Source organism: Silurus aristotelis (assembly GCF_946808225.1).
Source record: "Silurus aristotelis genome assembly, chromosome: 19".
Taxonomy (NCBI): Eukaryota; Metazoa; Chordata; class Actinopteri; order Siluriformes; family Siluridae; genus Silurus; species Silurus aristotelis.
Window position 1 is genome coordinate 19,782,031 of NC_139592.1, and position 25,923 is coordinate 19,807,953.

Below are 25,923 nucleotides of genomic sequence, written 5' to 3' on the forward strand. Positions count from 1 at the left end.
CCATCTGCAGGGTGTCAATGATCGTCTTCTGGACAACTGTCAAGTCAGCAGTCTTCCCTCATGATTGTGTAGCCTGAACCAGACTGAGACACCATTTAAAGGCTCAGGAAACCTTTGCAGGTTGGAGTTTTCATTAGCTTTAAGCCATAATCATCCAAATTAAAAGAAATTAACCCTTGAAATATATCAGTCTGTGTGTGATGAATCTATACAATATACAAGTTTCACTTTTTTGTTGAATTACTAATTAAATCAACTTTTTAATGATATTCTAATTTATAAGAATAAACCTGTATATTTATCATTAAATGAACACACATTCTATTGCAAGTGTATTAGAATTGCAAGTGCTATACATATAACAACTAGTAATATTAAAGTCCCACTGGCATCACCAGACTTTTGCAGTCCTATTTGTGACACTTTGCCATGCTTGTACTGAATTTTCTTTAAATTCATTATGAATTTCTTCCTTCAGGCCCCTCTTCAGGAGGTAAATCACTACTCAATCAGATTAAAGTCTAGTGACTGACTTTCCCCCCGATAAAGTCCTTTTTTGTGTTAGCGTTTTGAATCGATGTCTTGCTATATGATAAAGTTCCTTGTTCCAGTGTAGGGTGGTGCTTTGCCTTCGATTCTAACAGCATTATCTATTCTAGGTGCATCACACTTGATATCTGTTAAAAAAAAAAAGACAGAAATAAATTAATAAATTAAATATGCTGATTTAAACCAGAACAGGAAACCAACTGCAAGCTCCAAAATACCCACACACCGAGGAGGAGAAGGTTCAAATGTTGAATTATCAGAACAGCTTATTGTTTGTGCTCCATCAAGACTATAAGGGGGATAATTACTTGTGCACTGAAGATCTAGTGTGGTCCACTGCACGTGATTGTCCGGGAAGCTGCTGAATCTGCAGGATGTTTTCCCCAACAACGGGTCTTACGCATTGTGCTAAAAACATAAAAGACAAATAAATATAATAGTACAAAATTATCACAATTTAAACAATTCAGAATAATATGCAATGAGTAATTTCACATGTGCAAAAAGTTCTAACATTTAAGTTCTAACATTTAAAGGTGAAGGTGAAGTGCAAAAACATTTTAAAAAAAATTTAAATAGTGACACTGAAATCACAACGCCTTTAGCTGGTTTTCATTGCGATAAGAGCCCATGATTTTTCAACACACACATTATCCTATCGCTTAGACAAATGCTTTCTACAAACTTTCCAGATCATTTGTATTAGTAGAAATTTCTAGGAACTACTTCAGTGAAAAGCAGGACAAAAACAATCTGTAGGCACAGAGAAACACCTGATGCGTATTATAAAATAAATATATAATAATGAGATAAGAAACGCATCTGAACTTTACCTCAAATTTCTCCGATCTTCATCAGACATGTGAGGAGGAGGAGGATCAGACTGGAACTCGGTGTCACCCACATGGTTTTACCCATTTAATCTTATTTCCACTCAGATGACTTCACTTAAACACTGGAATGAAGACAATAATAACATTTATTAAGTTATTTCAGGTTGTTGTTTTTCCCCTTAGCTGGACAATACTATATATATATATACACGTGTATCTCTCTCTCTCTCTCTCTCTCTCTCTCTCTCTCTCTCTCTCTCAGATATAGATAGATAGATAGATAGATAGATAGATAGATAGATAGATAGATAGATAGATAGATAGATAGATAGATAGATGTGTGTACACACATTATATATATAAATATATATATATATATATATATATATATATATATATATATATATATATATATATATATAGAGAGAGAGAGAGAGAGAGAGAGAGAGAGAGAGAGAGAGAGAGAGAGAGAGAGAGGGATACACGTGTATATATATATATATATATATATATAAATATATATATATATATATATATATATATATACAGTGAGGAAAATAAGTATTTGAACACCCTGCTTTTTTGCAAGTTCTCCCACTTAGAAATCATGGAGGGGTCTGAAATTGTCATCGTAGGTGCATGTCCACTGTGAGAGACATAATCTAAAAAAAGAAAAAATCCAGAAATCACAATATATGATTTTTAAACTATTTATTTGTATGATACAGCTGCAAATAAGTATTTGAACACCTGTCTATCAGCTAGAATTCTGACTCTCAAAGACCTGTTAGTCTGCCTTTAAAATGTCCACCTCCACTACATTTATTATCCTAAATTAGATGCACCTGTTCGAGGTCGTTAGCTGCATAAAGACACCTGTCCACCCCATACAATCAGTAAGAATCCAGCTACTAACATGGCCAAGACCAAAGAGCTGTCCAAAGACACTAGAGACAAAATTGTACACCTCCACAAGGCTGGAAAGGGCTACGGGGAAATTGCCAAGCAGCTTGGTGAAAAAAGGTCCACTGTTGGAGCAATCATTAGAATATGGAAGAAGCTAAACATGACTGTCAATCTCCCTCGGACTGGGGCTCCATGCAAGATCTCACCTCGTGGGGTCTCAATTATCCTAAGGAAGGTGAGAAATCAGCCCAAAACTACACAGGAGGAGCTGGTCAATGACCTGAAAAGAGCTGGGACCACCGTTTCCAAGGTTACTGTTGGTAATACACTAAGACGTCATGGTTGAAATCGTGCATGGCACGGAAGGTTCCCCTGCTTAAACCAGCACATGTCCAGGCACGTCTTAAGTTTGCCAATGACCATTTGGATGATCCAGAGAAGTCATGGGAGAAAGTCATGTGGTCAGATGAGACCAAAATAGAATTTTTGGGTAATAATTCCATTAAACGTGTTTGAAGGAAGAACACTGATGAATACCATCCCAAGAACACCATCCCTACTGTAAAGAATGGGGGTGATAGCATCATGCTTTGGGGGTGTTTTTCTGCACATGGGACAGGGCGACTGCACTGTATTTAGGAGAGCATGACCGGGGCCATGTATTGCGAGATTTTGGGGAACAACAACCTTCCCTCAGTTAGAGCATTGAAAATGGGTCGAGGCTGGGTCTTCCAACATGACAATGACTCGAAGCACACAGCCAGGATAACCAAGGAGTGGCTCTGTAGGAAGCATATAAAGGTTCTGCCGTGGCCTAGCCAGTCTCCAGACATAAAGGAAGGGAGCTCAAACTCTGTGTTTCTCAGCGACAGGCCAGAAACCTGACTGATCTAGAGAAGATCTGTGTGGAGGAGTGGGCCAAAATCCCTCTTGCAGTGTGTGCAAACCTGGTGAAAAACTACAGGAAACGTTTAAACTCTGTAATTGCAAACAAACAAATATTAACATTGACTTTCTCAGGTGTTCAAATACTTATTTGCAGCTGTATCATACAAATAAATAGTGAAAAAATTATACATTGTGATTTCTGGATTTCTTTTTTTAGATTATGTCTCTCACAGTGGACATGCAGCTACGATGAGAATTTCAGACCCCTGCATGATTTTTAAGTGGGAGAACTTGCAAAATAGCAGGGTGTTCAAATACTTATTTTCCTCACTGTATATATATATATATATATATATATATATATATATATATATATATATACAGTGAGGAAAATAAGTATTTGAACACATATATAATAACACATTTGAACAGTATATATATATATTAGGGCTGGGTGATATGGCCTAAAAAAAAAATCCGATTTGCGATTTAAATCGATTTTTTCCCCTTGCTTAAAATCAATCTGCATATGACAAAAAAAATTAAAAAAAAAAGTTTTGACTTTATTAAATCAAGTTTATTTACCCTTCTGGGATTATAACCCACTTTGGGTTAAAGTGCAATCAGAAACAACAACAAGCCAAAAATACAAGATGCAGGCCCTGCCTTTGTAAATTGTGAAAATAGAATGCAACACAACATAAAATGAGCAAACCTACAAAGAAAAATGTTTTATGAGTGTTTCAATGTGGAACATGATTGAAAATGCACCTGAGGTTTTAAGTGATTTTGCCTTTACTTTTCTTAAAAACTCCACAGTAAAATGAGATAAAATTTAAGAGAGTAATAGACAGGGACACTGTTAATAAAAATAATTTGAAAGATTGAGCAAACCTATAAAGAAAAATGTTTTATGAGTGTTTGAATGTGGAACATGGTTAAAAATGCAGTGATGCTTGGAGTGATTTTGCCTTTACCTTTCTCCAAAACTCCGCAGTAAAATGACTGTTTGAATATGGTGATTCAAATGCTCTGATTTTTCTGTTTCTTAAGGGAAACGCCGTTCTGAAGCGTCTTTACATGTATTTTGGTCGCTTCCACCACCCGTACCGGAAGTGTACGATTGGACGCGCAACACTAAACAAAGTGCGGCTGCTTTACTTTTCTTGGGAAAGAGTTCTTCTCTGCTCGCTGCCATGTTGTTTGTGTATCTCTATGGCAAACGCGCGGGGGGGGCTGAGTTCGTTCGAAACTATGGAAGCCCAGAGGGGAGCGTCGGCGGACATTAAAGAGAAAACCGATTTTTATTAAAACAGACCGATGTAAACTACACGTTCGAGTTAATCGATAAAATCGATTTATCGCCCAGCCCTAATCTCTCTCTCTCTCTCTCTCTCTCTCTCTCTCTCTCTCTCTCTCTCTCTCTCTCTCTCTCTCTCTCTCTCTCTCAGAGAGAGAGACAGAGAGATATTAGATTCCTTATTTAAAAAAATATAAATGTCTAGCATTTTACAGCAATGTAAGGTGGTAATTAGTTGCTTTATTCTTAAATACAAAAACAAACGTGATTAAAAGTATATAAAATGTGTTTTCTTTTATTTTAACTAGTTAACCCATGTTTTCTTGCTTATAATCAATATAACTCGATGATATTGTTTTGTTTCGTAAATCAGGCGCGCGAGGCTGAGCAGCCTGCCTGTGTGCTGGCGACGCTGGCGGACCAACGGAAAAGCTTGATCCGGGTATTAATGACAAGCTAGTCCAGTACAGTATTTAAATATCTAGAAATATGAATTTACCATCAACAAACTATGCAAGCCACTGAATAATAATGTAAACAATTTTTTTTAAGTTATTGCTTTTTTATGACTCGACGAATTTTCTTATTCAGAATTGTGAGATATAAAAATCTCCCAAATTGCGAGAACAGAAGTCAGAATTGCGAAATATGAAGTTGCAATTTCAAGATAAAAGTCAGAATTGCGAGATATGAACTCGTAATTTAGTTTATTACGCAAGATAAAAAAAAAGTCGTAATATAAATTTTTTTATAAACCCAAATAGATCATACCTTTCGGTGGAGGTCTTGAAGAGAACTTGTGAGAGTGTTAAATGGACACCAGCCTCTGGGTGAGTTCCTAACGGTTCTTGTGTAAATGAGGAAATGTGGTCACACCCCTGCAGAAGCATAACTCATAAATCTTCCAAATTATTTAAAATCTATCCATATCTATCCTCATTTACAGTAAATTTTCAGCAGATAAAATTATGACCTTATGTGTTTTGCCATCAGGATGGTTGCATATATTTATTTATATGATATATTTAGTTTTTCCTTGTTGTTGTTTTGGAATAACGTGGAATATGGAAAGCCAAAATGGCATTGATTTTGAAATTCTGGAAAAAATGTGACTATATTTCAGCAAATCACCAACACAAACCTCATATAATATGTTTTATTTGGCAAAACCCCTGAAAGCTGTATTTCAAATACCTTTTTGTTTGCTCCTGTTTAATTTACACCATCCTATTTTTATTTGCTCCATGCTTATCATATGTATACATTCGACCCACATTACTGGTTTTATTTCATCAAATATAAACAGTTTTCCCATTTAAACAGAGGTTGTTTTATGCGTAGTTCACTCTGTTTATCAACTATTCACCCTTAAATAAAAGAGTCTCACGCACGCCTATTCTTCTTCGTTTACTTTTTCTTCTTCTTCTTCTTTTGCTACTCCTCTTTATTTTGCTTCTGCTTCTGCTTCTTCTTTTTGTTTCTCCCAACTCGGTGGACTCTGTTAAATTGCAGACTTTCATGTGACTTGCATTTAGGAGAGGCTTCTCTCGGGCCAAGTCTAGGCTGGTATAGTGTTACAGTAATAGGATAATCTTGCAGATCAACCATCTCATCACGATTTTTGTAGCTTAACCAAGTGACTATTGGAGCATTAATACTTATATGGCTATTACTCACTGAAATGGAAACGATGTGAACATTTTATTTGCAGGGTGAGAAATGTATTTTGTGGATCCCTTCACGAAAACAGAAATTGCATATAATTGTGTTGACATATTTGTACAAATGTACTGTGACCGAATTTTGTTTTTGTTTTTTTGTGAGAATTTGTTTCAGTTGAATCAATTTGAAAGACATTGTTGGAAGATATCTTTCAGCCTTGATGTCTTTAACATTTCTGAATTCACCTTGCTTTGCTTTTAACAAACGGTTCTGAACAGTTGCTTCTTGAATAGAATAGGATAGAACAGAATAGAATAGAATAGAATAGAAGCATTAATTTGTCACTTAAGCATACATTTTTATTTTTTATTGTCCTCCCACACCATGAGGCGCATTGGACCTGATGGTTTACTTGCCATTTCCATAGCATTTTAAACCCCCAACCTTCCTATCAGTAACAACAGTGACCTAATAAGAAAACATATATAAGTATTAAAATGTTACCTGAATAGAAAGTTGACAACATTAATATAATACAAGTGGAAATTTGAAATAAACCCCCCAAAAATCTTCATTGGATTCGATTTATTTACTGCACTACTAATGTTTCAGCTACAACATTACAAAGTCTTACTGATGCAGTGAGTAGCTCTTCATTTCTTAATCATATGTCATATCGTGGAAAACATATTCTGTTTCAGAAGGGGGTCAAATTAATATTAGCCTGCATCAAACAAAGAAAAAACTAAAGAGCTTGCTGAAACTACTAAAACTGGCTTAAGAGCTGTCTAACACATTATTAAAACCTGAAAGGATAGTGGTGAACCATCACCTTTAAGAAAAAAATGTGGTCAGGAAAACTCTTGACTGATCATTAAAAAGCTTGGTGAAATCAAATTGTAAAAAAAACTGATGAGCGAGCCGGTGGCAAATGTGGCAAGGAAAAACTTTCCGAGATGGCAAAGGAAGAAACCTTGAGAGAAACCAGACTCAAGAGGGAACCCATCCTCATCTGGGTTGCACCGAATGTCCATTTTTTTACAGAAAAAAGATGTTGAGGTACAGTGATGTTGATCAGAAGCAAATTCTAGTCCTCAATCATTGTAGCAGACATTAACTACAGTCCAAATCCATCCTCAAACCTCCTGTTCTTACTCCAGAAATTCATGGAACCACCCCTGGCATTGATGAGAAACCGTCCCCAGAGAAACTCATGGCTTTGTTTGAGTGAAAGTTAGAATTTAAGGGATTAAGGGATTAAGTGATGCCTTTTATGCCTAAGGCCTACTATACAAACCTGTGGGGAGTTTTATTATCTGGGTTTGCTTCAGCTGGTCAGGTCTAGATTCAACAAAGTTTGTGCCCAAAAAGCTTTTAGCTACCTATGAAATTAATGGAATAGGCCTGTGCCATCCAGGTAGTCAGCTGATCTCATTTTTAGGCACATAAATCGAGACCTGACCAGCTAAAGCAACCCCAGATAATAAATCTTGATAAAAGGCATCACTTTAACTGCCTCTCTTCTTACCCGGATGCACCCATCACTTTTGTACAGGGTAAATCTGGACTCAAAGACCACATGAACTATTCTCATTCAGAGTTCATCTTTAGGCTTTAAAGTAATTTTTTCTGGTCAGCCCCACTCATAAATGGTTTTCTTAAGGCTATATATATATATATATATATATATATATATATATATATATATATATATATATATATATATATATATATATATATATCTATATATATATATATATCCTTAAGAAAACCATTCTTTCTACCAAGAGGTAGTCACCTGAAATGGTTTTCACTTCACAGGTGTTTCCTGTCAGGTTTAATAAGTGTGATTTCTTGCCTTATAAATGGGGTTGGGACCATCAGTTGTGTTGTGCAGAAGTCAGGTGGATACACAGCTGATAGTCCTACTGAATAGACTGTTAGAATTTGTATTATGGCAAGAAAAAAAGCAGCTAAGTACAGAAAAATGAGTGGCCATCATTACTTTAAGAAATGAAGGTCAGTCAGTCCGAAAAATTGGGAAAACATTGAAAGTGTCCCCAAGTGCAGTCACAAAAACCATCAAGCGCTACAAAGAAACTGGCTCCCATGCCGACCGCCCCAGGAAAGGAAGACCAAGAGTCACCTCTGCTGCGGAGGATAAATTAATCCGAGTCACCAGCCTCAGAAATCGCAGGTTAACAGCAGCTCAGATTAGAGACCTGGTCAATGGCACACAGAGTTCTAGCAGCAGACACATCTCTACAACAACTGTTAAGAGGAGACTGTGTGAATCAGGCCTTCATGGTAGAATATCTGCTAGGAAACCACTGCTAAAGAAAGGCAACAAGCAGAAGAGACTTGTTTGGGCTAAAGAACACAAGGAATGGACATTAAACCAGTGGAAATCTGTGCTTTGGTCTGATGAGTCCAAATTTGAGATCTTTGGTTCCAACCACCGTGTCTTTGTGCGACGCAGAAAAGGTGAATGGATGGACTCTACATGCCTGGTTCCCACCGTGAAGCATGGAGGAGGAGGAGGAGTGATGGTGTGGGGGTGCTTTGCTGGTGACACTGTTGGGGATTTATTCAAAATCGAAGGCATACTGAAGCATTTTTGACCAGATGTGTTTTTACCAGAGGTTTTATGAATTTTTACAGGGGTTACAAAGTAATGTATATACGCTGTTATAGTTATAGTTGTTAGTGTAATGAATAATGTATAGTAGTGCTGTGTTTTCCCTTTTTCCATTTGTATTATGCATTTTCTACATATTTTTCGATTTTTGAAGCAAAGGGTTTTTGGTTGTTGACTTCCTGTTTCGGTGTGCTATTTTTGCTTGTATGTGCGCCTTTGTGGAGTCAACCTGTAGCTGCTGCTGCCTCCGACTGCAGCGGAAGTGGACAACGAAGTATGTTATCTGACCTTCCTAAAGCATACACTCAAGTTTTTTTTTTTTTTAAATAACATTTGAATTCCATTTTATTGACTTTTGAGGTCTGCACTGAAAATAAACCAAAAATAACTTCCAATTTTCCAAATATCACCAACCCCCACCACTACCCTTGTCTTTAAAAAAATGAACTTACTTTAAACTGGTCCGTGATTCAAAACAAAGTTTGGGGACCGCTACTACACAGCATTGTATTTGACAAACATTTAAAAGCTGCATTCCAAACAGCATGCTCCTACAAAAATCCTGCTCCAGTCAGCTTCTACAACAAGTCTACCCAGCTCCATCCACTACCCAAAATGAAAACTGGGGTTCTGGCCATTGTTTCCAGGCAAAAGTTGTTCGGCTGTGCATCAAAACCGTGTAATCAAACCGTGATAACAGTTCCAGATGGAATCATGTCAGACCAATTTCTGTCACCCTTCATTTTTTTTTTTAAACTATTCCAAGAATTTCTCTCTATCAGTAGTAGACATTAATGCCTGCTTAGTTAGTTCCATACAGCAAACATAAATCAAGTATGAAAATGTTACCTTCATGAAAGTTCTATAACCTTAGGGCAAAACAGAAATGATCTACAGTAAAATAATCAACAACCCCGAAAATATTTGCAAATAACGATATATTGCAAAATACAATAAACCTAGACATGTTTATAAATCTATACACATGCACTTCATAAACCTGATTTTGTATGAAGATATCTAAAGAAGAAAAAAAAATAATCTTGCAGATGCTTTATTCAACACATCTTGCATTTGGAATAATATAATAATAAATTAAGAAACAAATGTATCAGTAGTCATAATTAACAAAAAACATACACAGCCAAATAGTCCTTCCAGAAAGAGTTACATTCAATGTTTTTAGGTTACATTAATGAACATATTCCGTACCCATACGCAATAAAATACTGTAGCTACAAAATTCCAACGCCTAACTTGATTTGCAAACTAGTATTTGCAAAACATTCAGGGACATACACAGTCGATATGGCCAAAAGTATGTGGAGACTCCTCTCTTTATTACTGACTTCAGCGTATCTAACTCCATATTATTGCTCCTGGTTTTAGAATAAAGCGGGACATCAACAAACTTTTGGCCATACAAAATCAAAGTCTGTTAATATTTTAACTAATGGTAAGCATTTGAAAAAATGTCTCCATTATTGCACTTTAAGAGAAAGTCAATAGTTTCACAATATTTGCAATTGATTTCAATGATTTGATTTCCTAAACGTTAACATACAACAGAATGATATCAGTTCTCCGGTCTATGCATTTTTATGCACATTAGCTAATTTTAAGCAAAACAGGATGGCATACAAAAAAAGCTGATAGTGGTTCATCTAGTAAAGGAACACAATTTTTAGTCTAATTATAAAAAAACAAAAAATTGTTAATAATCAAAATGTAAAAAAAAATAAAAAAATAAATCTACAGTAAATGGTGCTCCAAAATAAAAAAATTAAAATAAAAAAAAAGAACAAACATTTCAAATAAAACCATGTTTAAATTTTAAATACATTTTTGGCTGCTGATTTCTATACTAAAGGCAGTGATTTAGGCTGGATTTTAATATTATATAACTATGCAGTAAAAACTAAACAAATCTGAATCTGTTCAAAAATAGAAATAACTTAAACCCACATACTTCATATCTCAAAAAATGATTAAATACACTTTAAATTTGTACCGATGCTTCAAAGAATACATTTTAAAATCTAGAACATAGTGCAAATTAACTTCTAATCTCTGACGATCAGGAAAAATGCTGAAAACAGCTTTTCCGGACACAGACGAAGAAGAGCTCCCGGTGATCATCGGCTGACGTCACTTATGAGTTCCTTATGAGTCATTTTGGCATCAGTCTAAATGCTCGTTCTTTTATCCTAGAAAATAAAGCATCAAGTGTCAAGGGTGATCTTGGCAAAAGAACGATGTAGGCACTGGTACCTGCATTAGACAGAATACATTCCGAAAAAATAGTTATAAAGAAAAACATACAGACAACAGTGGCAAGAGTGGTTAATTGGTTCTGATCAGAAGGGCATGAGTTTAATTCTCTTCAACACCAAGCTGGCATTGTTGGGCCCTTGAGCAAGACGTTTAATCCTCAAATGTTCAGGTGCATGAATAAGATAATTATAAGTCACTCTGGATAAGGGCCAAAAGGATTCATAGTGAACTCATTCTATCCTTAGTAGTGTTTTTAGGATTCAGTGCTTTGTTACATTCATAGCAGAAGCTTTAATTTTGCATAAATCTTGAAGACGCAACACTTCTGGGTTCATGCAAGCAATATTTAGAAATAGCATGCTGCATGTTTGAGAAATACCTAGGCAGCCATTGAGTATTTTATAAATGATGAAATAATTTAATTATTAAAATAATTATCAATTGATAATGTAATTCAGTGTATGAGTGTGCATGCCATTATAATTGACTCGGAAAGTAAATGAACGCAAATGAATGAAGCATTATTTTGTTTCATTTGCAGCTAGTCAGAATTAGTTTCATCAGCTATTTTGAACTGAAATGAACCTTTCACTTACTCTTTCTTTCTGCTGAAAAACACTGCTAAAAGAATTCCTGCTGTGAGGTATGGGCGAAATCTGATCAGAAACTCATCAACTATTACCATTAAAACACTAAAATAATTCAATGGTTTGAAAAGTTATAAGCAGTAGACAAACATGTTTAATATTTTGCATTTTACAGTAATAATGGATTTTTATTTATCCACCAGTGACACGTTTTCTTTCTTTTCTTTTTTATTTATTTTTGTCTTACTACCTACAACCTCAGTAATGGGCCTGGGAGGTACCTGAAACACTGAGAAGTTTTTCATTGTATATCTATTCTATCCATTTCACAGCTATTTTTCATGTGTTACAACATGTCTAGATGTTAATTTATAACATTTCTTTTATTCATGCTTTTATAATTTCTTTGACTTTCCCGACTGAAGCAAGAATTTGACAGATTTGTTGTTTAGTTTAGTTTCAGCAAAATGTATTTTTTTGTTTCTGATCCTTTAATGTATGGATATAAAAAAAAAAAGACGTTTTACTAAATGGTTTTGTCATGATAAAATCGTTATAGTGACTCATTATCGAAAACAGCCTTCATTATTCAAGTGAAAATCACACAATGTGAAGTAACTGCACACTTACCTAGAAGCACAACAATGGATACGACAACAGCTATTATTATTACGCTGGATTTCACACTGGTGCCTGTGAATAATACACAGTTAATCAAAACGAGTTCAGACAATAGGGAATTAACATTAACATGAAAAGTGTTTGCCCACTTTTTACAAATAATTTTTACATTTTAAAGATAAACAAAAAAAAAAAAAAAAAGAAATCCACCACTCAGTTCGCTTTGGTATTACTAATTTCAAGCCCAAACAGCAGATAACTTACCGTCTGATGGTGGAGGTGTGGTGGGTGCAACTTGGGTACCTATAACAAAATGAAGGACAACATAAAAAAAAAAAATGCATAGAAAAGAATTCCGAATTTTACAAGAGTAAAGACACAACACCGAATGATTGATGTAGAGCTCACAAAGACATTGTCCTTTAAGCAAAATTACGGCCATGTCAAATAAATTTCTGATTTCGGAAACAGTTGGAAAGTTGTCAGGACTCAGGATCGTCTCTTCACACTGTTAAAATGCGATGGTAATGGAGGGGAAAACACTGTTTCGGAATCGCATAGTTAAGTGGATTGTTATGCTTGACCACTTTCATAACAACCTGTCTGGAAGTGTTTAAAAAATTCCTGAGACCACTCTTTCTAAATGCAGTAACTGAACTTCCACATGCTTCAGCAAAACTACAACAATTATTGTGCTGTGGTATGATGAGAACAGAATTTTAAGAAATTAGGCAGAATTGAGCCGAATTTAGCAACAGAAAGGGCCAGTGTTTAGTGTTAGCTGTTAGTTTCAGCCCATAACCTTGTAGCTTCTATTAGGAAGATCAAATAAAGCTTTTAGAAAGATAAGGGGTTAAACATACTTATAAATCAACATAGAAATGGCTAAAGAAATATAAAATCAAATGTTTCGCAATGACCACCTTGATACCACAGATTGAATTTCTACATCATTACTCTTGTCTGCAAGTGTTGCCAATCTTGTTAACCATTACAGGTACCCTGTGCTGTTAAGGTTAGCATACTGCAAAACCATGTTTTATTCCACAGGGCATTTTTGAAATAATAGTGGAAATTATAAGAGTAAATTTAATATATCTTTTTAAACTCATGGTATTACCATAATTGGGCTATTATTATAAATAATTAATAATAGAAGCGTTGTTTTAATGTTAATCAGTTTCTGTATGCTCTTATATGACCATGTTATCTGCTTTGCTTCAAGGGTTCTCTCCAATAAACCACATTGGTTAAAACAATTGTAATTTAGAAAATCATGAGGGAGTAATATTACATATATGGACATAAATGTTTTATTCAAGATCAAGTGAAGAAAAATTATGACAAGGACAAGAAGCTTTGTAAGTGTCTGATGCTGAAACATGGCTAAAAGAATTGGTGTTTTAAACTCCATCATTCAAATATATACGTAAATTAAATAAATATAATTGTCTCTGTAAGGCAGAATATGTTAAAATACTTAAATTGAGGAAATTTTGCAATCATAACTTTTTTATGGAAGATTTCTAATGATTTGTTGAAGGAAAGAGACATTGGGGGTGACAATAAGAACTCTTGCCCAGGGTTCAGCCACCAGAGAGAGAGAGAGAGAGAGAGAGAGAGAAAGAGAGAAAAGAGAGAGAGAGAAAAGAGAGAGAGAGAGAAAAAAAGAAAAGAGAGAGAGAGAAAAGAGATATCCCAGGCAGAGATAAGGTGTGTGGAGGTTGCCAGGTGAAGGCGCGCCAATCCCTGAGTGTGTGCGTGTTATGTTAAGGAAAGATGTGCATTACCATAATTAGGTGTGTCTCCCAGGGGTGAGTACGAGGAAAGGAGTGCGGCGGGCAAATGTGAATGAAGTATCTTGAAGACGCAACACTTCAGGGTTCATGCAAGCAATATTTAGAAATAGCATGCTGCATGTTTGAGAAATACCTAGGCAGCCATTGAGTATTTTATAAATGATGAAATAATTTAATTATTAAAATAATTATCAATTAATAATGTCATTCAGTGTATGAGTGTGCATGCCATTATAATTGACTCGGAAAGCAAATGAACGCAAATGAACGAAGCTTTATTTTGTTCCACCTCTCAGTTCGCTTTGGTATTACTAATTTCAAGCCCAAACAGCAGATAACTTACCGTCTGATGGTGGAGGTGTGGTGGGTGCAACTTGGGTACCTATAACAAAATGAAGGACAACATAAAAAAAAAAAATGCATAGAAAAGAATTCCGAATTTTACAAGAGTAAAGACACAACACCGAATGATTGATGTAGAGCTCACAAAGACATTGTCCTTTAAGCAAAATTACGGCCATGTCAAATAAATTTCTGATTTCGGAAACAGTTGGAAAGTTGTCAGGACTCAGGATCGTCTCTTCACACTGTTAAAATGCGATGGTAATGGAGGGGAAAACACTGTTTCGGAATCGCATAGTTAGGTGGATTGTTATGCTTGACCACTTTCATAACAACCTGTCTGGAAGTGTTTAAAAAATTCCTGAGACCACTCTTTCTAAATGCAGTAACTGAACTTCCACATGCTTCAGCAAAACTACAACAATTATTGTGCTGTGGTATGATGAGAACAGAATTTTAAGAAATTAGGCAGAATTGAGACGAATTTAGCAACAGAAAGGGCCAGTGTTTAGTGTTAGCTGTTAGTTTCAGCCCATAACCTTGTAGCTTCTATTAGGAAGATCAAATAAAGCTTTTAGAAAGATAAGGGGTTAAACATACTTATAAATCAACATAGAAATGGCTAAAGAAATATAAAATCAAATGTTTCGCAATGACCACCTTGATACCACAGATTGAATTTCTACATCATTACTCTTGTCTGCAAGTGTTGCCAATCTTGTTAACCATTACAGGTACCCTGTGCTGTTAAGGTTAGCATACTGCAAAACCATGTTTTATTCCACAGGGCATTTTTGAAATAATAGTGGAAATTATAAGAGTAAATTTAATATATCTTTTTAAACTCATGGTATTACCATAATTGGGCTATTATTATAAATAATTAATAATAGAAGCGTTGTTTTAATGTTAATCAGTTTCTGTATGCTCTTATATGACCATGTTATCTGCTTTGCTTCAAGGGTTCTCTCCAATAAACCACATTGGTTAAAACAATTGTAATTTAGAAAATCATGAGGGAGTAATATTACATATATGGACATAAATGTTTTATTCAAGATCAAGTGAAGAAAAATTATGACAAGGACAAGAAGCTTTGTAAGTGTCTGATGCTGAAACATGGCTAAAAGAATTGGTGTTTTAAACTCCATCATTCAAATATATACGTAAATTAAATAAATATAATTGTCTATGTAAGGCAGAATATGTTAAAATACTTAAATTGAGGAAATTTTGCAATCATAACTTTTTTATGGAAGATTTCTAATGATTTGTTGAAGGGAAGAGACATTGGGGGTGACAATAAGAACTCTTGCCCAGGGTTCAGCCACCAGAGAGAGAGAGAGAGAGAGAGAGAGAGAAAAAAAGAAAAGAGAGAGAGAGAAAAGAGATATCCCAGGCAGAGATAAGGTGTGTGGAGGTTGCCAGGTGAAGGCGCGCCAATCCCTGAGTGTGTGCGTGTTATGTTAAGGAAAGATGTGCATTACCATAATTAGGTGTGTCTCCCAGGGGTGAGTACGAGGAAAGGAGTGCGGCGGGCAAATGTGAATGAAGTATCTTGAAGACGCAACACTTCAGGGTTCATGCAAGCAATATTTAGAAATAGCATGCTGCATGTTTGAGAAATACCTAGGCAGCCATTGAGTATTTTATAAATGATGAAATAATTTAATTATTAAAATAATTATCAATTAATAATGTCATTCAGTGTATGAGTGTGCATGCCATTATAATTGACTCGGAAAGCAAATGAACGCAAATGAACGAAGCATTATTTTGTTCCACCTCTCAGTTCGCTTTGGTATTACTAATTTCAAGCCCAAACAGCAGATAACTTACCGTCTGATGGTGGAGGTGTGGTGGGTGCAACTTGGGTACCTATAACAAAATGAAGGACAACATAAAAAAAAAAATGCATAGAAAAGAATTCCGAATTTTACAAGAGTAAAGACACAACACCGAATGAGTGATGTAGAGCTCACAAAGACATTGTCCTTTAAGCAAAATTACGGCCATGTCAAATAAATTTCTGATTTCGGAAACAGTTGGAAAGTTGTCAGGACTCAGGATCGTCTCTTCACACTGTTAAAATGCGATGGTAATGGAGGGGAAAACACTGTTTCGGAATCACATAGTTAAGTGGATTGTTATGCTTGACCACTTTCATAACAACCTGTCTGGAAGTGTTTCAAAAATTCCTGAGACCACTCTTTCTAAATGCAGTAACTGAACTTCCACATGCTTCAGCAAAACTACAACAATTATTGTGCTGTGGTATGATGAGAACAGAATTTTAAGAAATTAGGCAGAATTGAGACGAATTTAGCAACAGAAAGGGCCAGTGTTTAGTGTTAGCTGTTAGTTTCAGCCCATAACCTTGTAGCTTCTATTAGGAAGATCAAATAAAGCTTTTAGAAAGATAAGGGGTTAAACATACTTATAATTCAACATAGAAATGGCTAAAGAAATATAAAATCAAATGTTTCGCAATGACCACCTTGATACCACAGATTGAATTTCTACATCATTACTCTTGTCTGCAAGTGTTGCCAATCTTGTTAACCATTACAGGTACCCTGTGCTGTTAAGGTTAGCATACTGCAAAACCATGTTTTATTCCACAGGGCATTTTTGAAATAATAGTGGAAATTATAAGAGTAAATTTAACATATCTTTTTAAACTCATGGTATTACCATAATTGGGCTATTATTATAAATAATTAATAATAGAAGCGTTGTTTTAATGTTAATCAGTTTCTGTATGCTCTTATATGACCATGTTATCTGCTTTGCTTCAAGGGTTCTCTCCAATAAACCACATTGGTTGAAACAATTGTAATTTAGAAAATCATGAGGGAGTAATATTACATATATGGACATAAATGTTTTATTCAAGATCAAGTGAAGAAAAATTATGACAAGGACAAGAAGCTTTGTAAGTGTCTGATGCTAAAAGAATTGGTGTTTTAAACTCCATCATTCAAATATATACGTAAATTAAATAAATATAATTGTCTCTGTAAGGCAGAATATGTTAAAATACTTAAATTGAGGAAATTTTGCAATCATAACTTTTTTATGGAAGATTTCTAATGATTTGTTGAAGGGAAGAGACATTGGGGGTGACAATAAGAACTCTTGCCCAGGGTTCAGCCACCAGAGAGAGAGAGAGAGAGAGAGAGAGAGAGAGAAAGAGAGAAAAGAGAGAGAGAGAAAAGAGATATCCCAGGCAGAGATAAGGTGTGTGGAGGTTGCCAGGTGAAGGCGCGCCAATCCCTGAGTGTGTGCGTGTTATGTTAAGGAAAGATGTGCATTACCATAATTAGGTGTCCCCCCCAGGGGTGAGTACGAGGAAAGGAATGCGGCGGGCAAATGTGAATGAAGTATCTTGAAGACGCAACACTTCAGGGTTCATGCAAGCAATATTTAGAAATAGCATGCTGCATGTTTGAGAAATACCTAGGCAGCCATTGAGTATTTTATAAATGAAGAAATAATTTAATTATTAAAATAATTATCAATTAATAATGTCATTCAGTGTATGAGTGTGCATGCCATTATAATTGACTCGGAAAGCAAATGAACGCAAATGAACGAAGCATTATTTTGTTCCACCACTCAGTTCGCTTTGGTATTACTAATTTCAAGCCCAAACAGCAGATAACTTACCGTCTGATGGTGGAGGTGTGGTGGGTGCAACTTGGGTACCTATAACAAAATGAAGGACAACATAAAAAAAAAAAAAAATGCATAGAAAAGAATTCCGAATTTTACAAGAGTAAAGACACAACACCGAATGAGTGATGTAGAGCTCACAAAGACATTGTCCTTTAAGCAAAATTACGGCCATGTCAAATAAATTTCTGATTTCGGAAACAGTTGGAAAGTTGTCAGGACTCAGGATCGTCTCTTCACACTGTTAAAATGCGATGGTAATGGAGGGGAAAACACTGTTTCGGAATCGCATAGTTAAGTGGATTGTTATGCTTGACGACTTTCATAACAACCTGTCTGGAAGTGTTGCAAAAATTCCTGAGACCACTCTTTCTAAATGCAGTAACTGAACTTCCACATGCTTCAGCAAAACTACAACAATTATTGTGCTGTGGTATGATGAGAACAGAATTTTAAGAAATTAGGCAGAATTGAGCCGAATTTAGCAACAGAAAGGGCCAGTGTTTAGTGTTAGCTGTTAGTTTCAGCCCATAACCTTGTAGCTTCTATTAGGAAGATCAAATAAAGCTTTTAGAAAGATAAGGGGTTAAACATACTTATAAATCAACATAGAAATGGCTAAAGAAATATAAAATCAAATGTTTCGCAATGACCACCTTGATACCACAGATTGAATTTCTACATCATTACTCTTGTCTGCAAGTGTTGCCAATCTTGTTAACCATTACAGGTACCCTGTGCTGTTAAGGTTAGCATACTGCAAAACCATGTTTTATTCCACAGGGCATTTTTGAAATAATAGTGGAAATTATAAGAGTAAATTTAATATATCTTTTTAAACTCATGGTATTACCATAATTGGGCTATTATTATAAATAATTAATAATAGAAGCGTTGTTTTAATGTTAATCAGTTTCTGTATGCTCTTATATGACCATGTTATCTGCTTTGCTTCAAGGGTTCTCTCCAATAAACCACATTGGTTGAAACAATTGTAATTTAGAAAATCATGAGGGAGAAATATTACATATATGGACATAAATGTTTTATTCAAGATCAAGTGAAGAAAAATTATGACAAGGACAAGAAGCTTTGTAAGTGTCTGATGCTGAAACATGGCTAAAAGAATTGGTGTTTTAAACTCCATCATTCAAATATATACGTAAATTAAATAATAATTGTAAGGCAGAATATGTTAAAATACTTAAATTGAGGAAATTTTGCAATCATAACTTTTTTATGGAAGATTTCTAATGATTTGTTGAAGGGAAGAGACATTGGGGGTGACAATAAGAACTCTTGCCCAGGGTTCAGCCACGAGAGAGAAAGAGAGAGATATCCCAGGCAGAGATAAGGTGTGTGGAGGTTGCCAGGTAAAGGCGTGCCAATCCTTGAGTGTGTGCGTGTTATGTTAAGGAAAGATGTGCATTACCATAATTGGGTGTGTCTCCCAGGGGTGAGTACGAGGAAAGGAATGCGTGATGTAGCAACTTTTAATTGAGAAAATCTTAAACAGTTTCTTCCTCTGCCCAGTGTTGGTGCTCTTAAAGCTAAAATATCGCCATATAACAAAGGTAGGGATTTTTGGATACCAGTTTAGTGTCGGTCTTATGCAGTTGCAGGTAGAAGAGGTGGAGAAGGTGGAGGAGATTAGCTACCTGTGGTCAACATTGCAAAGTAATGGAGAGTGTGTTAGAGAAGTGAAGAAAAGCAAGGGTGGAGTGGGTGGAGAAGAGTGATATCAGGAGTGATTCGTGATAGAAGAGTATGTGTGAGAGTGAAAGGGAAAGTTTATAGGACTGTGGTGAGACCTGTGATGTTGTATGGTTTAGAGACTGTGGCATTGAGTAAAAGACAGGAGGTGGAGCTGGAGGTAGCAGAGCTGAAGATGTTGAGGTTTTCATTGGGAGTGACGACGATGGACAGGATTAGAAATAAGTTTATTAGAGGGACAGCACATGTAGGACGTTATAAAAACAAAGTAAGAGAGGCCAGATTGAGATGGTTTGGAAGGAAAAGAGGAACCAGGAAGGAGGAAAAGAGGAAGGCCAAGGAGAAGGTTTATGGATGTGGTTAAGGAAGACATGCAGGTAGTTTGTTTGAAAGAGGCAGATGTAGAGGACAGGGGGGTATGGAGATGGATGATCCGCTGTGGCGACCCCTAATGGGAGAAGCCAAAAGAAGAAGAAGAAGAAGAAGGAGAAGAAGTTCAGTGTCAGTCTCCTTTGCATCCATCTTTACCTGTTTGTTTTTTTTTGTTAGCGGTGCAGTAAAACGGCAACCTGTTCTCAGAAACTTTGTGTCCACACATGCACTTATTTATTTTATTAAATCGTAACATTTGTCGTCATTTAATCGCACAAGCTGACAACGGGATTGCGATACGATTAATCGTATAGGTGCAGTCACAGACATTATGATCGTATGAAACCCATTTAACTGTATGTCATAAAATACATGAAACTATATAATTTGAATGGATGTGAAGGTGACGTTAGTATAACTTCCTGTAGCAGTTATAGATGCTATATATACATATATAGCTATATGTATAATTATAATTCTATAACAATTACTCCTAAAAAACACCACCTGCTTAGAAATCACTTATTTCTATAAACCAGTGTATAAAAAAATAAAAGATTTCTCTTCAGTTATGAGTGATCTTTTTTGAGTTAAAAAAAGAATAAAAGTAGTTAGAAAACATTACATCTAAAACAATTGATTGATTTGGATTACTCAGTTTTTTCTACAAGAATAACCAATTGACAAATTTCTTATGGATATAAAGAGATTAATCTTACGGGTGCAAGTGGGGGGAGGTGGACTCCATCCGTTTATTTCACAGACCAGGTAATCAGCTCCAATCATTGTGTACCCGTCATTGCATTTGTATTTGACAAAATTTCCATATCCATAGGGTGGTGATTTCCCTTCGATTCGAACTGCGTTTTTAATGTCGGGTGTGTCACACCGCACAACTACAAACACAAAAAAGAGCAGAATCTTTAATTTTTAAAACATCTTATAACAAATAATAAAACAATAAACATATAATAAAAAAAGTAAAAAACGCGGCATAACTCACATACACACCGAGGAGGAGGAGGAGGTTGAAAGGTTTCATTGTTAGAACAGGTTATTTCTGAATTTCCGTCGAGAGTGTAACCTTCAGTACAAGTGTATGTGACTACTTCCTTATAATTGTAGAAATCTTTCACTGGCTCAAAAGTTCCATTCTGCATAGTGGGAGGTGGCAAACATTTCACCACTAAAAAAAAACAATTTGTTGAAACATGCGGCTCCAAGCAGTTTGTAAAATTTTTTTTTTTGCTTTTTTTGCTTTTTAGTTTTTATTAGCTAACAGAAATCTTTTATCACCTTCACACACAGGGTCTCTTCCATCCCATCCACTGTCACGACAATTTCTAGTATTTACTCCAACCATCATATATCTACAATTAGACAAATAATATGCTGTAAATATGTGACCTTTCATGCATGCACATGTGCAAACAAGTCCACATAAACACAATGCAATGCACACAAACAAAAAAGAGATAATATTAAGAATAAATTTACCCTTCATTACATACTGCGATGGCTGTCGCACCAAACAGATTTCCATCTGGAAAAGTATACCTTCCATTGGACAAATCAGGAAGAGATCCACAGGACTTTTCTTAAAGTGCAGAAAAATACAGTACAAAAGCAAACATTATAGCCATGCAACAGAAAATAATTGAGTAAAACAAACTGACTACAACTGTTAGCTGGGGTCTTTATTTTCTAGTCAGTGGTTCCACTATTAATATCTGCCACTTATACATGCATTGGTATAATTTATACTTTATCACCTTATTGTTTAGGTTTAGATTTAGGAATTTCAGTCTGTTCAAAAGTGATATGCGAGTTATATATATGGTTTGTATTCTGGTCATAATCTATGCTTTCTATTAAAGAGGAAATAAAGCCACAAACAAACTAAGAAAATTATTAAATTAAAGTTTAAACATAAAAAATATTTAAATGACAAGGAAAGAGAAAATGTCTATGTGGACATTTACTTGTGCAAGTAAGGTCCAGGTTGGTCCACACGGTTCCAACACAGGTTATTGTCTTGGAAGCTGTTGAATCCACAGGCTTATAACCAATAGAACACTTGAAGGTTAAAGTGGTATTAGCCGGATGCGTCATCAGGCCCGGGTCATCAACTATAACCCTGTTTCCCCCGACGCTAGGATTCACACATTGTGCTGAGAAAGTGAATGAAAATATAATATGTATAAAAAAAAATGATGCATTATAAAGATAAATGCAGATCACAAAAAGACTTTAATTATCCATTTTACAAAATACCAACAGTTTTAAACCTTAAAAGAGACAATTGTCAATTATGATTTATTAAAATACTCATTAGATTGAGACAAAATTGTGCAAAACATTTGTCATTAATCTTTTGGATCAGTGACAACATATTCTCTGGTATATATTTGCATTTACACGTTTCTCTAAAGTGACGTACTGGAAAAAAAACTTAAATAATTAGGGTTTAGTCTAAGTGACTATGACTCATACTTATTCACCTGACATCAGACCTCATGGAACAAGAATTCTAGCTTTTTGATACCGAGCGTAGTTATGCTTCTCTCTCTCTCTCTCTCTCTCTCTCTCTCCCTCTCTCCCTCCCTCTATCTATCTATCTATCTATCTATCTATCTATCTATCTATCTATCTATCTATCTATCTATCTATCTATCTATCTATCTATCTATCTATCTAGACATGACAAAAAAACATGCAAACACTTTCACAGTGCAAATGTAGAAGACTTCAGCAGAGGTTTGGTATTAAAATTAAGTTTGTTTTTTTTTTATCTAGTAAACTATACATTTTTAATGTTTACATGTGTTTAGATATGTAATATACCTGTATCCAAAACCTTTTATAAACATGAATAGCTTTCTACACAAACACCTTATTTTTATATTCATTTAAACTTATGTTAAATGTGACGTGTAAAAACAAGCTCTATAAAAAGATCCTTTTTGACCTGCAGCTCTCTAAAATTGAACAAAAACACTTTAACAGATGTAAAACAAATAGAACAGATTAGCAAATTAGAAATATGATTAACAAATAATGAATTGTACGATTTTTTTTATGTTGCATACAGGTGTAATATCTGTGTTTACAGATGCTGTATAAAACCAGAACCTGAAGCCTGGTTTGAAGACGTTTAGATGACCACATACAATAGTAATATATACAGTAAAGTCTTCCTAGGGAGTAATAATAAAATCATGGAATTAATCTCACCTTGGATTTCTGCAGCCTTCATAAGACATGTTAGGAAAATGAAGAGTCTGTACCACGGCGTCTCGCGCATCTTTTATAAAATGCAAAGGCAGCACTTGTTTCTCGGCTGTTCCAAAAGTAAATCTGTTGTTGACAACATAAAAAGCCTTTATGTTTCACCAATGATATAACCTACGGGTTTAATATTAACCGTATGAACTTGGACTTCAGTTTATAACTCTCAGAAAGCAATGACTTTCAGGTGACTAGAAAAAAAAAACACTACTAGTCTAGATTTGCCATTAAACTAGCATGGATTCCAAAAAAAGCAAACAACTTATTTATTTATTTTAATTAACCAGGTGTAAAATATGGACAGAGAAGACATATATATAATTTTAATTATATTTCCAAAAGCTTGGTCTCAGGTACATGTGGGACAAATAATGTTAAACCATGTTATCTAACTCATTAGTAAAAGTCAGTACCTGACTTTACTATTGTCCTTGTTGCTAAATAAACACAAAACTCCACAATCCACAACAAAATCTTCCTAGATAAATAAAGGTTATTAGAAGAGCAAATGTGGAATGGGATGGCACATCTAATTATATATTTCAGGTGTCCAAACTTTTGTCCATGTAGCGTATATGGATATAGATCAGGAATGGATCTGTCACAAAGCTGCAATGGACTATAAACATGGAAAGCTAATCACACACACACACACACACACAACACTACACAATTCTTGACATTCAAAATGGTGGTGTTGCAGACCATCTTAGAGTAGACGTTCATGAATATCCACTAATGAAAAAAAAGCTAATATTCACTAATTTTCAAAAAGCTTGTTCTCAGGTACTAAGGTATTTTTTGTAGCTTATCCCACATTGCTATTTCTTTTGCTATTTCTTTCTGTTTATTTTATTTTATCCTTAATAATTATTGTATCACTTTTCACATTCACAGTGTTATTTCTTTTGCTATTGCCATTTCTTTTGCTATAGCCACGACAGTACATGTGGGACAAATAAAGTATTGGCAGGTGATCTAACCCTTTAGTGAAGCACACCACAACATCTAGAGAACATCTTCCCAGAAGACTGGAAGTTATTGTAACAGCAAATGGGAAGTAAAAATGGAATGGGAGGACACATCCAATAGTATATATTTCAGGTGTCCAAACATTTGTTCATGTAGTGTATATGGATCAGAAATGGATCAATCACAAAGTTGCAATGGTCTGCAACAGGAAACATGGCAAGCAGATCACACAGAAGACTAAATTATTGAATCAAAACATTCAAAATGACTGGAAGTGTTATCCATATAGATCAAGACCAAAAATTTAACGTTCATGAACCAATCATCCAAAAAATGAAAACACCACGTTAACTATATTTCCCAAAAGCTTGGTCTCAGGTACATGTGGGAAAAATAAAGTTTAGCTGAATGATATAGGCCATTAATAAAGTCTGTATCTGATTTTAATATTACTCTTGTGGTTGAATGAGCACAAACACACTTCCAACAACTAATGGAACATCTCAGAAGGTCATTGGTTATGGAGGTTATTATAACAACAAATTGGGACTAAATGTGGAATAGCATGGCACATGTTAGGTGTCCACCTTTTTGTCCATGTAAAGACGGGTGATCCGCTGTGGCGATCCCTAATAAGAGAAGCCGAAAGAAGAAGAAGACCAAGAAGAAGGAGAAAAAGAGGTAGAAGAAAAAAGAAGAGGATGTAGAGGACAGACTAGTATGGAAACTGATGATCCGCTTTGGCGACCCCTAACGGGAGAAGCCGGAAGTAACAAAAAGAAGAAATAGACGTTCATGAAAAACCACTAATGAAGGCAGAACTATAACTATATTTCCGTAGTACATGCGGGACAAATAAAGGCAAAACAAGTTTCCCCGAGTTATTAAAGCCAATCTAACCCGGGATAAATAGATTTGTTTTTGTCACGGAAGTAATAACAAAAACCGCTACAAAATAACAGCCTTTAGGCTTTTGTTCCGGTACATCGGTTAATTCCAGAAGCAACAAAATAAGACGATTTGTGTCTTACCTCTGTCCCTGAAGCCCAGCAGAAGTGTTGTAATGGTTAGAGAAAGACCAGAAATGAAGTCAGAGCTGTGCCTGTACTAGGAGGTGGCTCCAGGATTTCAATGCTACCTTAACAATGACGCTGTGTGTGTGTGTGGGTGGGTGTAGGTAAGATTCTCCCTCCCTGAGTCATACATAATTTATGATTTTGATAAACCCTTTATACCGCACCTACATACTACCTTGCACATTTTTTATATGATATATTATTAATTTTCATATGATATAATATCACTCAGATGTTAGACAATTCCTTCAAATGTTCTCCCCACACCTTGTCCACACCTTTTGCATCAAACAAAAGCCCAACACCTGATATGCTGGTGGTAAAACAGTCACTAACATGCGACAATAATAGGAGGTTTAAAGGAAAAGTTCACCTTTTAAACGTAAATACTTTCATGTTGAATCTTTTGGGATGTGTTTGATGATTTC

At 35.4% G+C, this 25,923-nt stretch overlaps 1 protein-coding gene across 10 annotated transcripts in view; it reads right to left on the minus strand.

Moving 5' to 3' along the window:
* Positions 1 to 25,584, minus strand: part of LOC310741613 (membrane cofactor protein-like) — a 59,286-nt gene extending 33,702 nt beyond the window's left edge. For 8 of the 10 annotated variants that reach the window (XM_083569585.1, XM_083569586.1, XM_083569588.1 and 5 more), the window contains exons 1-7: positions 25,451 to 25,584; positions 23,394 to 23,516; positions 22,142 to 22,330; positions 21,657 to 21,756; positions 21,456 to 21,529; positions 21,163 to 21,345; positions 20,879 to 21,055 (exon numbers count right to left, since the gene is read on the minus strand). In XM_083569585.1, the coding sequence (XP_083425711.1) occupies positions 20,879 to 21,055; positions 21,163 to 21,345; positions 21,456 to 21,529; positions 21,657 to 21,756; positions 22,142 to 22,330; positions 23,394 to 23,463 (793 nt within the window). In that variant the 5' untranslated portion in view covers positions 23,464 to 23,516; positions 25,451 to 25,584. Of the gene's footprint in view, positions 1 to 9,814; positions 10,984 to 11,646; positions 11,687 to 12,267; positions 12,331 to 12,522; positions 12,562 to 14,400; positions 14,440 to 16,238; positions 16,278 to 20,878; positions 21,056 to 21,162; positions 21,346 to 21,455; positions 21,530 to 21,656; positions 21,757 to 22,141; positions 22,331 to 23,393; positions 23,517 to 25,450 lie in introns of those variants that run through there. The other 2 variants (XM_083569589.1, XM_083569581.1) reach the window with 2 other exon arrangements.
* Positions 25,585 to 25,923: the final 339 nt, after the last annotated feature.